The sequence below is a fragment of the Sceloporus undulatus genome, chromosome 1, assembly GCF_019175285.1.
Source record: "Sceloporus undulatus isolate JIND9_A2432 ecotype Alabama chromosome 1, SceUnd_v1.1, whole genome shotgun sequence".
NCBI classification, from domain to species: Eukaryota; Metazoa; Chordata; class Lepidosauria; order Squamata; family Phrynosomatidae; genus Sceloporus; species Sceloporus undulatus.
In genome coordinates, this window is record NC_056522.1 from 197,239,693 (window position 1) to 197,255,354 (window position 15,662).

General features: G+C 41.4%; 1 protein-coding gene across 1 annotated transcript in view; it reads right to left on the reverse strand.

The window, feature by feature from the left end:
* Positions 1-6,051: 6,051 nt before the first annotated feature.
* The window catches only part of WDR75 (WD repeat domain 75), a 42,622-nt gene continuing 33,011 nt past the window's right edge, over positions 6,052-15,662 (reverse strand). Inside the window, exons 16-21 of the mRNA XM_042445289.1 lie at positions 12,702-12,797; positions 11,223-11,392; positions 10,592-10,651; positions 9,161-9,301; positions 8,976-9,067; positions 6,052-6,347 (exon numbers count right to left, since the gene is read on the reverse strand). Of these exons, the coding sequence (XP_042301223.1) occupies positions 6,140-6,347; positions 8,976-9,067; positions 9,161-9,301; positions 10,592-10,651; positions 11,223-11,392; positions 12,702-12,797 (767 nt within the window). The 3' untranslated portion in view covers positions 6,052-6,139. The remainder of the gene's footprint in view (positions 6,348-8,975; positions 9,068-9,160; positions 9,302-10,591; positions 10,652-11,222; positions 11,393-12,701; positions 12,798-15,662) is intronic.

Here is a 15,662-nt window from a genome sequence, read left to right on the forward strand (position 1 = left end):
ACATAACGATTGTGGGGTGAAACACATGTCAGAAGGGACAGCTTTAAGCCACCTCTTCCCAAAACAGAATGGGGCTGTGGTAAACATTATGTACTTTCATTATGTACTTCATAGCAGAATTCTATATATATGTAACCTGCTTGACTTCAGTGGGGTTTATAAGTAGGCATTGTTTTGCACTGTAGATAACTTTATTTTAAATGGATCGCCTTTGATATACATAAGGAGCAAAACAGATGGCCATGAGAAACCGGGATAGGGGCTGCAGCAACCATACGCTGTGGCCCTGATTCAGCTTTTTGCTGGCCCAAAAAGAAGCAGCTCCTTTTTGAGCCAGCAAAAAGCTGGCTTTTCTGCCACTGCTGCAGCTTTGTGGTGTTCCTGCAGTGTGTGGTGTATAAATGCTGCACTACCGGAGCACTGCAAAGCTGCCTGCCATGTGCTAAGGCAGCCAGCTTCACAGTGGCTTCCTGCCAACTCATGGGCGTGCGTCGTCTAAATGACATATCCCATGCTGCCAGGAAGCCACTGCAAAGGCCCCTATGTAAACTATCCTGGAACTTTAAAAAAATATGGGGCATACATATTATAATAACCATCTGTCGCTGCCTACTTTTTCTAACATTACAAGAAGACACTTCATGGTGGTCTTGACTTTTAAACATTTGGGTGTCCCATTTATTTCAGAACAAGCCACAGGGTGAAACACATTTGTCCCATCTGGAGGGCCCCATATTAGTGAAAGGCAGAATTTAATATATTAACTAAATAATATTATTACTGTGTTAAAAAAATAATTACAATTCCAGTGAATAGGCCTTAAAGGAGAATTTGGAAGATTGTCTAAATAAATTCTAAGATTAAATGTTAAGAAAAAGTTCAGGATCAGTGATTGGCAGAAGAGAAGAACAAATTAATGGGCCATAAAAATTCAGTAATTTATTATGCCTTGGAAACCAAATTACGAAGACATTCATCGTAAATCTCCTGATGTGGTATTTGAAATATTGTGCCTGGCAAGCTGACCAGAGCCTGGGAACAGCTTTTGTCAATTAGCTGATTCTTCCATTTCGCTGCTATGTTTGCTGCATGTGCACTTTTTCATCATCACAGAAGGAACTTGAGACACAAGTCTTGTGGTCAGTGAAAGCACCAGTTGAACCACCTGCATTTCTAGAAGTGCATAGCTTAGGGAATCAAGGGTTTTTCCCCCAGTCAGCAGAATTGGCATACTTACACAAACACCCTCTGCCTAACTCTGATATTAGTGCTTATTTGCAAAATTTTCATCTGTTAATTTTGAATATCTATGGGTCAGCTGATCTATAGAAGAATCTATGACCAACTGCATGTTAATTTTTGTGGCATATTTCTATAGGATCCAGTCAATACATAATGGATTTGAACACAAGAGCCCTCACCTCTCACTTTTTAAAAAAGAAAATGTTCCTTGTGACATCTATACATCAATCTGCAAAGTTGAAGACCCAAAAATGTATACTGTTCTTTTTTATATGGAGCAGCTTATTACTTTCCCCTTTCTGTATACTGTATGTTCCCCCACTTCTCACAGCTTGTATACTTCACCCCTTTGCCTGCAAAGTGTCTTGCAAATTCTTCACAGTAGGCTGTCAAGTGGTCTTTTTTTTCTTTTTCTTTGTTTGGGCCAGAATACAAAAGGCTTCTGACCACTCAGAACAGCTCTGCTGTACTACACTGTGCAGATGCAATGGTCACAGGGAAGTATAATTCCCTTCTTCCAGAGATCAGCCAGGGCTTTGACAGGATCACCTGCCAAGGCAACAGGAAACTCCCCAAGAGCCATCAGGAATCCATCCAGATCCATAAATCTATTAGGGCAGACCATCTTAATCCCCCCCCTCCTTGCAGACTCTGAGTCCCAGTAAGTCTGTCCCTACAAGTTAGTGATCAGTCCATGATAACAGAACTGCTGAAGTTCCTCTGAACCCAGATCACTGTTATCCAGATAACCAGGTCCTCTGGTTGATGCTGCCTACCCAATGGAGAGATTGTGACCACAGGCTGATGCTGTCTAGCTGAAGGAGATAGATTGGCCATTGTGACCCCTGGCTACAACTGCCTACCTTAAGGACAGAGATTGGCCATTGTGATCCCTGGTTGATTATGCATACTTGAAGAAGAGAGATTGGCCATTGTGACACCTGTCTGATGGAGAGAGACTGGTGGAGAGAGACTGCCCTGTGACTGATGCTGCCTACCTGAAGAACAGAGAGTGACCATTGAGACTCCTGGCTGATGCTGTTTAAATGAAGGGGAAAAAATGGCCTCAGTCAGACAGGGCATCCTTGAATGAGAAAGAGATTGGATATTGTCACCTTGGCTGACACTTGAAGGACAGAGATAGGTTATTGTGAATGCAGGCTTATTCTGCTTGCTTGAAGGATTGAAACTCACCTTTGTGATCTCAGGCTTATGCTGCCTACCTTAAGTAGCAAAACTTCCCATTGTGACCCCTGGCTGTTGCTGCCTACCTGATGGAGATTGGCTATTGAGAGCCCTGCCTCATTCTTCCTTCTTCAAAGAGATATATTGGCTACATTCACACCTTGCAGATGGAGTGAGACTGATACAGAGAAACTGGCCATTATAACCCTGGCTGATGCTGACACCCTGAAGGAAATAGGTGACCTCAGGGTGATGCTGCATAGTTGATGCTGATTGCTGATTATGACCCCTGGCTGATGCTTCCTACCTGAAGCAGAGATTGGCCATTGTGACCTCAGGCTGATGACTACTTGGAGGAGAGATCTTCCATTGTGACAACTAAAGCCCTCCCAGCCCTGGGTTAAAGCCCTCCCAGGTGGGTATAACATCAAGGAACTGGTAAGGGAAAGCGGGTGAGGGGACGGAGTTTCCTTAGTCCACAAAAGCATCTTCACTTTGGCCAGGAAACCTATCTGGAAAATAGGCCACATTGAGTGTATCTATCTGACTCTGAAGGCTAAGGACAGTCTGGGGATTCTGTTAGCATACCGTCCACCCCACTGCAAGGACGTAGCCAAGGGGTGGTGGTTCTTGGGGTCCGGACCCCCCCTTCCATTAGAAAAATGGTGTGCTGCTGTGCCGCTGCACCCAAGCCCCATTATAATGGTGGCACTTAGTCTGGACCCCTCCCTCCTTCCTAAAATCCTGGCTACGTCCCTGCCCATTGTCTAAAAGACTCCCTGGCCAAGCTGACACAGCTGGTCTCAGAGCTGGTGCTGGAGTCCCCCAGGCTTCTTGTCCTGGGGGACCTCAACATCTCCTTAAAAGACAGCTTATCAGATCCCACAGGTGCAGCTCAGGAGTTCATGACCTCCATGACAGCCATGGGCCTGTCCCAATTAGTCTTGGTTCCTACACATTGTGCAGGCAATACACTCAATGTGGTCTTTAGTACAAATCAGGAGTATCTGTGGACAGAGGTAATTAATACTTCTGCCCTGTCATGGAAGGATCATTTTCTGGTCAAGGTGGGACTGAAGGCTACTACCCACAACCCCCTCGGGGGAGGAGGACCTATTAAAACGGTCCGCCCTCGAAGACTGATGGAGCCCAAAAGGTTCCAGGAAGCCCTAGAGGGTTTTATGGTTGGGAACGACGGCAATTCTGTTGACGCCTTGGTTGATACCTGGAACAACGACCTTACCAGGGCTATAGACATTATCGCTCCCAAGCGTCCTTTCCAGCCCGCTTCAAATAAAAAACCTTGGTAAATGGGTAATCTTCGTATAATGAAGCGGACTGCACAATGACTAGTGCTGCTGGTGGAAACATTGACTTTTGGCTGACAAGACACGTTATAGGAACTTTTTGGATTCCTATGGAGTGGCAATAGACGCAGCAAAGAATTATTTCTATGCTGCACGTATTGCATCTGCAGAGTCTCGTCCAGCAGAGCTGTTCAGGGTGGTTAAAGAGCTAACCCAACTGCCTCCCACCCTGAACTCTCTATTGGAACTAACTAAAGCCTGCTGTGATGCTGTCAGTGACTTCTTTGCAGATAAAATCTTTCAGATAAGAGTCGGTCTAGATGTGGGCATTATAACAGAAAATGTAACCTCTCTAGAAAGCCTATGCTCATTCTGTGCTTTACCTTTTATGACTTTACCCCTACATATGGGAGCTCTGGTGGCACAGTGGTTAAATGCTGGTACTACAGCACAGGGTTGTGAGTTTGATCCCAGGGCTCCAAGGCTGACTTAGCTTTCCATCCTTTTGTAGTTCGGTAAACGAGTACCCAGCTTGTTGGGGCAATTGGCTTACAGGTTGTAAACTGCTTAGAGAGTGCTGAGTTCACTACTAAATGGTATAGAAATGTAAATGCTACTGCTATTGCTACACATGCTAGCTATTTGTTTGAATTCCTCTTTGGTGATTTCCCCCTTTCTTCTACATGTCTCATTTTTAAAACTTAGCACAGTTCAAAGTTCTTTAGTCATCCATCCTGTTCTTAGACACCTCCCATTTTTCCTCCTCATTAGAACTATATTGAAATTGTGCCTTCAGTATCACCCTTCTGAGAAACTCCCATCCGCCCTGAACTCCCTTCTCTTTTAGTATCCATGTCCACAGGATCACCCCCAGTATTTCCCTAAGTTTACTGAAATCAGCTTTCCTAAAGTCTAGAATGCGTGTCTGACTATGCTGGGCTTCTTGTTTCCACTGTATAACAAACTCCAGGAGAACATGATCACTCCCACCTAAGCATCCCATCACTTCCATTCCATTAATGAGGTCACCCCTGTGGATTAGGATTAGATTGAAAATAGCTGATCTCCTGTTGCCTCTTCCATCTTTTGGACAATTAAATTGTTTTCCAGGCAAGTGAGGGATTTGCTACATCTTAAAGTTTTCGCTCAGTTTGACATCTAGCAAATATCAGCATAGTTGAAGTCCTGCATCACCACTACATCTTTCTTTTTCAGGGTGTGTGGTCATCTGTTCTAGAAAGGCATCATCCAGTTCCTCAGCCTGATTTGGGGGTCTGTAGTAGACTCCCATAATAACATCCCTATTGTTTCCCTACCCTTTAATTTTTATCCAGATGCTCTCCACCTGGCTTCCAGGATTTTAGTCCAAAAAATTTCTTCACAGGTAAACGTCTCTCACATAAAACACTCCTCCTCCTTCTTTCCTGTTTGACCTATTTGTCTTTAAAAGGTTATATTCCTGTTACTACATTCCAATCACAAGGCTCATCTCACCAGGTTTCAGTGATGCATGTTTGCATCAGTGATGTCTATTTGCTTTGTTGTGCTAGGAGTTCAAATTCATCTTATTTCCCATGTTCTGTGCATTAGTGTAGAGACATTTAAGACCACTGGACCTCCCCTCTAGCTACCTATGGATTCCCCTCCTTCCACTGTTGGGGCTTTGCCCAATAAAATTTAGCCCAAAATTTAAAAATGGAGGACCTTAAATGTCCTACATTTTGGGCTAAATTTTATCCTACAATTGTCCTACATTTTGATCTAAATTCTGTCCTACATTTTGTTCCAGTTTATAGTAGAGAATTATGGCAACCCTATGTGCGTGGGAACTGATCTCCTCCCCAGAAATTTCCTCTGTATGTTCCCCATCCAGAACTGTCTATTCTGTTCTGTCCAGGAAACCTCTTGCTCCCTAAAATGCTGAAATTTACATACCTGGGCCTTCAACTGCTGGACTTTCTCTTTCAACAGAGATATTAACTTGCAGTTGGTGCAGGGGAAGTTATCCACATCCTTAGACAAAAACACAAACATACCACAACTGTTGCAGGTGACTACAGTAGTTCCCTCACTGGCCATATTTAGTAGTCTTCAGTAGGCACTGAAGCAGGGCTCTGGGCTTCCCTCTCAAAAAATCCCATTAAGCCTCCATGTCTCTTGCTTGTTCACCAACTTTTGTCACCAAGCTCAAGAGTCTAAAATTAGTCATCATAAAACCTCTTTTTATACTCATCCTTACAAACTGCTGCTTTAAAAAATTCATTACAGAAGACTTACATTATATTTATGTCAGAGGATCAAAGATGTGTCCTGGAAATAAAAATTAACCTTTTATTTGAAAACATGAACATCTTCTTAAATTATCAGTAAGAAATTTAAATCTTGAAGTCCACAGCATTATACATCTAGAGAGCTGATGCCCAGCTGTAGTCCAGTTTTCTTAATTTACGCAGTTCTTTTTCCTGAGCTTTTGATAATTTAGGTATAACTTCCCCCAAACAATCCAATGCATCTGAAGCCTCTGGATGCACTTCAGTAATGCCTGTTTCCTCCTCTGATTCATCTTCTTCATTGTCACTTTGCATTTCAACGTCATTAGGAACATCATCAGTTCTGTTTAAAAAGGAAGTATAATTAGAAATGTGCACCTGAAACCAATAAAAGGGATCCCTATCAATTTATTTTCAGTTAGAGTTTTACTATTTAAGAATGGATATTCCCTTCCATCCTGCACACCTTCAAAACCTGCTTGAAAGGTTGGGGAATTTGTGAGTCAAGAGGGAGATATGTCTCATTGCCAGAACAGAGCTTCACTTGTGTGATTTGAGACTGTACCTTTTAGCAGCAAACTTGTGTATATATGTAAGTGTTCTGCTAGGCTCTCTTGCAAGTAATATTGCGTTTCTCAATATTTTTCTGGACATGTAACACATACCCCTGTGGTGAAAAGACCAAAAAGGCAGCCAATCACTAGCCAGAGGCCATAAAGATTCCATCATGTGGCAGTTGGTTTAGTCAGTTGGTTTGGAATCTTGGGAGGGAGGTTCTGGGGAGTCTAGAGTAAAGACTGTTGATAGAAAGGGGCCAGTGTTAGTCAGTGACAGTTAGGAGTAGAGTCATAGGAAAAGGCTCCCTTTCGTTAATTATATATCCAGGACTCCGGGAAAGGGAGTGGTTGGAATAGACTATCCTGAGGGGAATCATTGCCCTGTGTGGCTGTCAGATCTAAATTGAAGGGATCTGGAGTTAATACCACACTACTCACATTGCAAAACACTGGTGGCAGAGGTGGGATGAGAAAATCCCAAGACTGCCATCTTAAAGAAGAATACTAAGGTGAAGGTTTGGCAGGTGTCCTTCACATATTTAGTGGCAGTACTGGGATTCAAAAAATCCAGTTGCTGAGAGTGTGCTTGAGTTTAGGGGTCTGAGTGCGAAATACCAGATACCCAATATTTGGTTTAAACTGAAAAGTTAAAAAAAACACAACAGTTTGAAATCTAGGCATTTGTGTCAGGGGAGTAATTTCTGAGGTAACAGCTAAAGGGTATTACTCAAGAACCTACCATGCAAGATAGTGATTAGTCTCTGAGGTAAATGTACTGAGGTATTTGTAAGAGACTAGTAGGAAGAGGAAAAGCACACATTGTGATTCCTAAGGTAAAAGTCTGTGGTAAAGTAAGGAATCACTAGTCTGACTTTGAGATCCAAAGCAAGAATAAAAAGCCTTACAAGAGCAAGTAGACATAATAAATAAAGAAGAAAAAGTAGCAGTCAAGGACAATGAGATTAATAGGTCTAATGAGCCTGCTGGAAAATTGGCTGTGATGATAAGAGCCAAGAGGAGAGAAAAATTTAGCCAAAAGAAAAAAGGTCCTAGATGTTTAAAACCTTTAGGTAAATCAGATGAGGAAAAAACATCAGAATTAGAGGAAAAACCTGCTTGCAAAGTCAAGAAGGCACTGAATTATCCTATAATCCAGTTTCTGGTGACATTGATAATCTTGTAGAAAGGGAGGACATACCTCATAAACTCCAGCTGAATAAAATTTATAAACTGTCAGACCAGATAGATATTTGGAGGCTATATAATAAATGGGATTTGACTAGAGAATTCTTAACTGAGCAACTAAATAGTAACACCCCCAAAAATACTCTAGTTCAAAGGGATTGGAAGAATCTCGAAGATGTAAAATTAAAAAGAGTGAGCAGATATATCTAGGACATGTTGGCGGATATAAACTATGCTGTCACGCCTACTGATGATGACCCATGAGCGAGCCCGATGACGGTGACAGGAGACACTCTGCAGTTAGCGGAAGAAGATTGGGAGAAGACACAGTGCTCACAGAGAAACTGATCTGATGAGACAGGAAGAGATAAAGACTGTTGGCCCTAAATGAAGTGAGAGATCTTCAGCTGGTGTGGGTGTGTGGGGGGGGGGGGGATGTGGACATTTAACGGAACTGATTTAATAAAAGTTCTAAAAAAGGACAATGATAATTAGAATGTTGACTATAAGTTAAATATTTTAAAATATATATTAAAATGTTGGTAGGTCTAATGTGAATAAACAGGTAAGTATAATTTATAACTGAGATTTCAGTGACCCATATAACTGGTTGGTTATATGTGTCAATGAACCTGTTAAAGGGGGGAGGTGTGTGGTTGAAAAGACCAAAAGGGCAGCCAATCACTAGCCACAGGCCATAAAGATTCCATCATGTGGCAGTTGGTTTAGTCCGTTGGGTTTGGAATCTTGAAAGGGAGGTTCTGGGAAAGACTGTTGATAGAAAGGGGCCAGTGTTAGTCAGTGATGGTTAGGGGTAGAGGTTAGGTGCCCTTCACAACCCCAACACCCAATTCTATGTCATGCAACTCCTTGTTTATTTTTGAGGCACCTCCCCCCACTGTAAAGTTTTGCCGTACTGAAAGTAAGAGTTTTAAAGGGTTTATTTTTTAAAAATCCAAAAAAAAATATTGGGTGATAAGAATAAAACCAAACTTGATGCAGAGGTTTCAGCAGGTCCAGGCAGAGCCTAAGTTAGTTCCCTATTTCCCACAGTTGCCTATCTCTGCTGTTGCCCATTGGGCCTAAACAGCCATGACATTCCTGGTCATCTCCACTATGGAATGCTTTTGCATTTTGCATTAACACCCCTTGGTATGTTAACATGACTGATAGATACCCATCTTAAAAATGTAGTCTATATTTGATCGATCATGCAGTAGGTTTCCTACCTTTTACTTGTTTTGGGCACCAGTAGTGAATTAATAAAAATAGGACACAGGTAAGCAGCAGATGGTAAGACATGAGCAGGAGTGTGAAGCAGCTGGAGGAGAAAAAAGAATTAAAAAGAAATCAAGACTGGGTTGATTGGTCCCACGCAGCATTTATATATTTTTTCCAACCTATTTTTCCTTACTTCTTTCACAGCAGGTGATTCCTGTGCCATGTTGCTCTGCATACGTGCTTTGCCAGTTTCTCCAGTCTCTTTTGTCTGTTGCTGGTGTTTTCCCAGTAGCAGGTAAAAAGGTGTCATGGGGAAGCTGTCCTCAATTGCCAGCTAAGTTGACATGAAAAAATAGACCATTATTAAAAGAACAGAAAGGGCAGTATCTTTGGAAGTATTAGAGAAATATTTGATATTCCCATGTTCTCAAGCCCTACAGCAGACAAATACAAAATACTGACCAGGAACCAGTGCTTATGACTTCCTACAAGTCTGACTCAGTGAGTCTCTTTTTGTTCTCAGGAAGCAAAATAATTTATATGCATAGGTATATATACACCTGTGATGACCCCCCTGTGGTCCAAGCATCCAAACAGCAGGCCTGCCTTGGCTCTTAGTCCCAGCAGATCCTTAGCTTTTCCTTGGGCCTCCAGTTCTATGTTCCTACTCCCTGTGGAGTTGAAAATGACCTCTGGAGATCCTCAAATCATGCTGCCACCCCCTAGTGAATTCATATTGGATTTCCCTTAACACACGTTGGGACTTGTTAAGGACTTCTTGTTCTATTTCTTGCTAATCTATTCAAGCCTCAGCTGAGCTGGGACACGTGTAAAGGAGTGTCAAAGTAGCAGATACTGTAAAGGAAGTATATATTATAATTAAACAAAACAGAACAAAAAGATATAAATCATGCAAGATCTTAAGGGCCTTGCAGGTACAATATGTGTAATTCTAGAAGAATTCATTTCATGCAATCAACCAGAAAAATAACAAATGAGGCCAAAATGTTCTAATCTGACACATTCGCACCTAACTGATATATTGATGTAATATGCCAGCCTTGACGGATTTGAAATATAGTTACAGGTCTTAGCTTAGCATAGACTATCTGCCTGAATTATGCCTTCTTTCTATAGTCGCAACACTACAGCGTTCCTAACCTGTAAGACTAACTCAAGGGAGAGATTCTCACTGTAGAAACCACTAACTGCTGAAGCATCTCTCTCCAACTGCCACCTGGTCTCAGAGGCTTTTTTCTTAGAAGTGTCTGCAAGAAAGCTCTCGCTCCTGCTCACTGATTGGCCAAGGGAGCCTTCCATCAGCTGTGATGTCATTACTTATTTGCATATGCCTCCCTCCCAGCTTACTCTTATTACAGTACCTGGAAGAAGTCTTCCAATGACTGGAGGCCTAGTCATTACAACACCCATAAATCTTAAGTAGATAGAAAAGCTCTAATTTCTCACATAATGAATGTACCCACATAAAGAATAAGGATTACTCAACCTGCATAATGTAGAACAGAACAGAACAGAACAAATACTGGGTAGCTGCAACAGATCTCATAGAACAGATTTCCAATATTTTGACAGTTTCCCCCTTAGCTCTTTGAAAAACCAATACCTGTTTGCTGGAGGGTGTAAGCCTCTCTTCAGGGGTTTTTGTGCTAAATGTCATCAATTCCTAAACATTCAGAATGAATAAACAAGTTTACAATGTAAAAAACCTCAGAATTTCAATGAGCTATTTTTAAAAACAGAATCACAATGTGAAATACAAATATACATAACAATCTATCAATTTATATATAACATTGAAAGTAAAATGCAGAGGACAGATAAAATGATAATTTCTTACCCTAGCCCCTTAAGTGACATGGTGGGAAACAGTCTTCCCCTCCCAACATAAATGGATGGATTAAAATTTGTCAGTATTGTTTGAGGTTACAGAAAAACTTGCCTTAAGGGGCTCAACATGGCAAAGCTGGCTTTGTTCCGACACTGCAGCCGGAAGCTGGCTTCATGATGGTTTGGCGGCATGTAAACGCCCCACCACTCTCTCTTTTCTGAAAAGGGAGCAATTTCTTTCTTTTCCTACCTTCCTCCCATGACTTGGGAGGATAGGATCATGGTACTACACTGAAAAGGTCTACAAAAATAAACAGTACTACTATATAATACTGCTTTTATGTGCTTCCAGTATGTCTATAAATGCTGACCCAAATGGAATAAAACAAAACAGGAATAGAACTTACATGTGTTTCTGTCAGGAAGTAAAACTGAGATTGGCTCAGCCACTGATATTTTTCGGAGCAAATACATTCAGGCACTTCTCTTGGAACAAAAACAGCCCACAGGACTCTGCCTCTGCAGACTTTTCTCTGGATGCAGAAGGGTCGTGGTTCACTCGGTTTAAATACAAACACTAAGAAGAGGAGAACATTTTTAGTTTTTAAGAAAACTCCCCAGCTGATATTTCAGGAAGACTGTTAGTTACTGGAGGGTCACTGAATCCCAAAACTATCATGGAATCTTCCATTCTGTTCAACCTCTGGAACTGCCTGCATAGAATAACCTCCTATCTATAGTGCCACAAGCAAACAGTAGTATGGGTCAAGGTGCATCATGATGGTGCTAACACTCAAAGGCTGCATCTGCACTGTAGAAATAATCCAGTTTTATACCACCTTAACAGTCATGATTCATTACTATGGAATCCTGGGAACTATAGTTTTGTGACACAACAAACTATAGCTTAGTCTGTCAGAGAGCTCTGGTGCCACAACAAACTACAGTTCCCAGAATTCCATAGCACTGAGTCATGGCAGTCAAAATAGTGTCAAACTGGATTATTTCTGCAGTGGATGCAGTGAACTTAAAAAAACCAAGCTTTTAACTCAGTGCATAAAATGCAAACCTAAGCTAAGCAGATTCTAACTTATTCAGAAAAAATATAAACAGTAAAGTCCACCCCAAATGGAATATAAAATCAATGACTTCTCACTCATGATTTTGGCAAACGGTGCAACTTTCTTGCTGACTGTGATCCACAGGTCTGCTTGTGGATTCAGACAATTCTTAAAACTTTTTCTTGATTGATAAAAGAGAACTGAATCCAGATTCACACAAGTATCTTTGTTACACCCCCTGAAATTCTATCTTGCACCCCAAGTTGGGAATTCCTGCTTTGCTGGAATAAAAGACTACAAAAATGCACTGGAGTCCCAAGATTGCCAGGGAAGTATCTTTGCTTTTCCTATAATTAAGATCTACTGGCCGAAATCCATTTTCAGTTATAAAAAACAGTTTGGGTTGCCAAGATTGCCAGGTGCTCTTTTCAAGGAAGCATTTTGGCATTTCCAATAATGAAGACCTACAAGTCAAAAAATGTTTTCACAAGAGCCCATGCAAAATGTATTTATTTAACTTTTATTCTGCCTATCTTCCAAAGCAGAGACTTAAATTAATGACACCAGAGGGGCTTTTTGGTGGGCCTGGGCAACTACAAGGAGAAGAGGATGGGAAATCTTCTTTCAGTGATGTTTTTTAAATTAATGAATGTTAGAATCCAAGCTATAGTATAGTTTCCATGTTGATAGACTTAGCCTCTTTTAAGAAAGCTTGATTTATATGGCTTTAAAGTCTAAAAAACCCCAAGTATTTTCCTAGGCTGCATGGCTCAATAACTTTGGCCAGCCACTCTTCACCAAGAAGAAAGACGCTTTTATGCTCACCATCTGAGCATTCAGAATTCCATGAAATGGCAGCAATGTTTTCAGACAGACAATCAGGTTGCAGAACCGTGATGTTTAACCGGGCACTCCATTCCACTGAAAAGCAAAAGAAAAAGACTTGAAAAAGAACCTCAGACTCAGCCCACGGAATTAGTTTTCCAACGTAGGAGGGCAAAGTGGAGGATATCTACAATGCAGACAAATTAGCCTTCAGCCTAAGCTGCTTTCTTTTTAAACTCAGGTAACACACACTCTCTCTCTGTACGTTTAGGGAAACGACAGCTGCTTGAGGACATATAATGAAAATATCAGTCAGCTGACTCATCTACACATACAAATGACACTTCATAAATTTGAACAAGACCATGAGATTCCCAGTATTTTTATGACCTTCAGTTCTCTCCCTCAAAACAATGTAAGTCCACTGTGGAGAAAAGATGAATTAGCTTAGCAACAGTGGCAGCCAATCACGATCCAGCTGCCCTCAGCCAATGAGATGCTGGCAGGGAAAGATGGAAAGTTCCGTTGTGGGAGTTAGGAACTTCAGATAGGGATCTGTTGAGTCCAAGAGTGGATGGTGTTCTGAGAGTTCCAGAGTGAACTGTTAGTTGGGGTTTGACTTTGGGTGTCATCAGTATGCTAATGACACCCAAATTTATTTCTCTATGTCCCTTACTATTGCAGTGACTCAGGATGGCATCTCTCCCCTGGATGCCTGTCTTGGATCAGTAATGGGCTGGATGAGGGGGAAAAATCTCAGACTGAGTCCAGAGAAAATGGAGGTATTTGCGATAGGTACCCCACGTCCAGGGATGGAGTTTTGTCACCCAGTCCTGGATGGGGTCACACTTCCCCTAAAGAACGAGGTTCGCAGTTTGGGAGTACTCCTGGATCTGTCCTTACAATTGACATCCCAAACAGATGCGACAGCCAAGAGTGCTTGGTATCAGCTTTGGTTGATACGCCATCTGTATCCCTACCTGGACCGAAAGGACCTTGAAGCAGTAGTACTTGCACTGGTACTCTCTTGGTTAGATTTCTGCAATGTGCTCTACTTGGGGCTACCCTTGTACCAAATTTGGAAGCTTCAATTGGTTCAAAATGCAGCAGCCAGATTGGTCACTGGAACATTTAGGTTTGACCATATAACACCAATACTGAAATCTTCACTGACTGCCAATCAGCTTCAGGGTGCAATACAAGGTGTTGGTTATTACCTTTAAAGCCCTACATGGTTTGGGCCCGAGTTACTTGCGGGAATGCCTCTCCCTACATAATCCGCCCTGCACTCTCAGAACATCTGGGAAGTTCTTACTACAATATTATAATACCAGGTTAATGACAACTTCACATAAGGCATTCACTGCCGTGGCCCCAAGATTATGGAATGACCTACCGGAAGATATCCGTCTCATTACTACCTTAGAGGCCTTTAAGAAGGCACTCAGAACAGATCTCTTCTGGAAGGCTTATCCACTGAATTCCATATAAAAAGGTTATGACAACTGCTCTTCCTTGACTCTGATTGTTGGCTAATGGATGAATTGTAATTTTTAGAGAACTAATAGGAATTCTTGGTAAATTCAGTATTAGTATTTTATTGTTGTATTGATTGTAAATTGTACTAAGTGTCTTTTAAGGTTGTAATCCCACCTCAATACATGGGAGAGGTGGGAGGTATAAATAAACTATATTATTATTATTATTAAACCAAGAAGGTTCTGTTAGGTCCAGAGATGGACCTTAAGAGAGAGACAGAATAAACTGAACTCTAAGGAAAGGGGTTCAGTTCTTTGATATCCTGCGGGATTCTATAGCCTTGAGTGGCTGAGTTAGCAATAAGATTACAGTGTGTCCGCGTCATACTCGGCTTTCAGCATACACGTCCCCTTAGGCTTAGTTAAATGGGGCTTGAACATGCGCTGTATTTGCTTTACGTGGGGGAGTCTGGAAGAGATCCCCTGCGTAAAGCAAGGGCGCACTGTACGATTACAAGACTACAACTGTAACTAAGTAACAAAGAAAGACTATAACAATAACTTCGTATCCATCGTATCCTATACAGTTCGGTTTTCAAATAAACCTTTATTCTCGTTTCAAATACAACATGGCCAGAGCTTTTTTTTAACAACAACATGCTGCTGAACCTTAGAAATTTAGAGTGGGTTGTGACATAATTTTGGTGGCAGTGCCGTGATTTGAAAAATCTGATTGCTGAAGTTATAGGTTTGAATTTGGTGAAAAACCAAAGGATTAGAATCTAGGCTTTTGTGTCAGAGGAGTAATCTCTGAAGTAAAAACTAAAGGGTATTATTAGTAGGAGATTACTTGAGGATTGACCACGCTAGATAGTGACCAGTGTCTGAGGTAAAAGTGCTGAGGTATTGGTAAGAGATTAACAGGAAACGAGGGAAAAAAGCACACTTAAGAGATAAACTTGGACAGTGATTCCAGAGGTAAAAGTTTGGGGTAAAGTAAAGAATCAGTAATCAGCCAACAAGATCCCAGTGGTGTCTTCATACTCAGTTGAGACAATGATATTTAGAAGTATTTCCTGAGGTAGAAGTCTTAGGTGGAATAAAGAGAAAAGTAAACGAAACTTTTCCCCAACTGGCGTGCCGTCTAGATTACTTCTTTAAAAGTTGGGTGGATGGATATGAAATAACTTCAAAAAAAGAATTGCAAAGCTTAAGAGGCTTAGAGCAATTCTATAAAGTCATCCTTCAAGAATATAAATGGCTAGTACCAGATAAAAAGCCCAAAACCGTAGCAGAAGCAGCCAGAATGGTAGATGAACTAGTGCTAATAAGAGGAGATGACAAGAAAATGACAAAACCTGAGGAAAATTCTCAGTGGAAGGATAAAAGAAATCCCCCAAACTGGAAAACTTTAAAGGATAGAGCTGGTGAGGATAAAAATGTTAAACCTTGGCACTACGACAAAACTGAAGCTGAGAGAAAA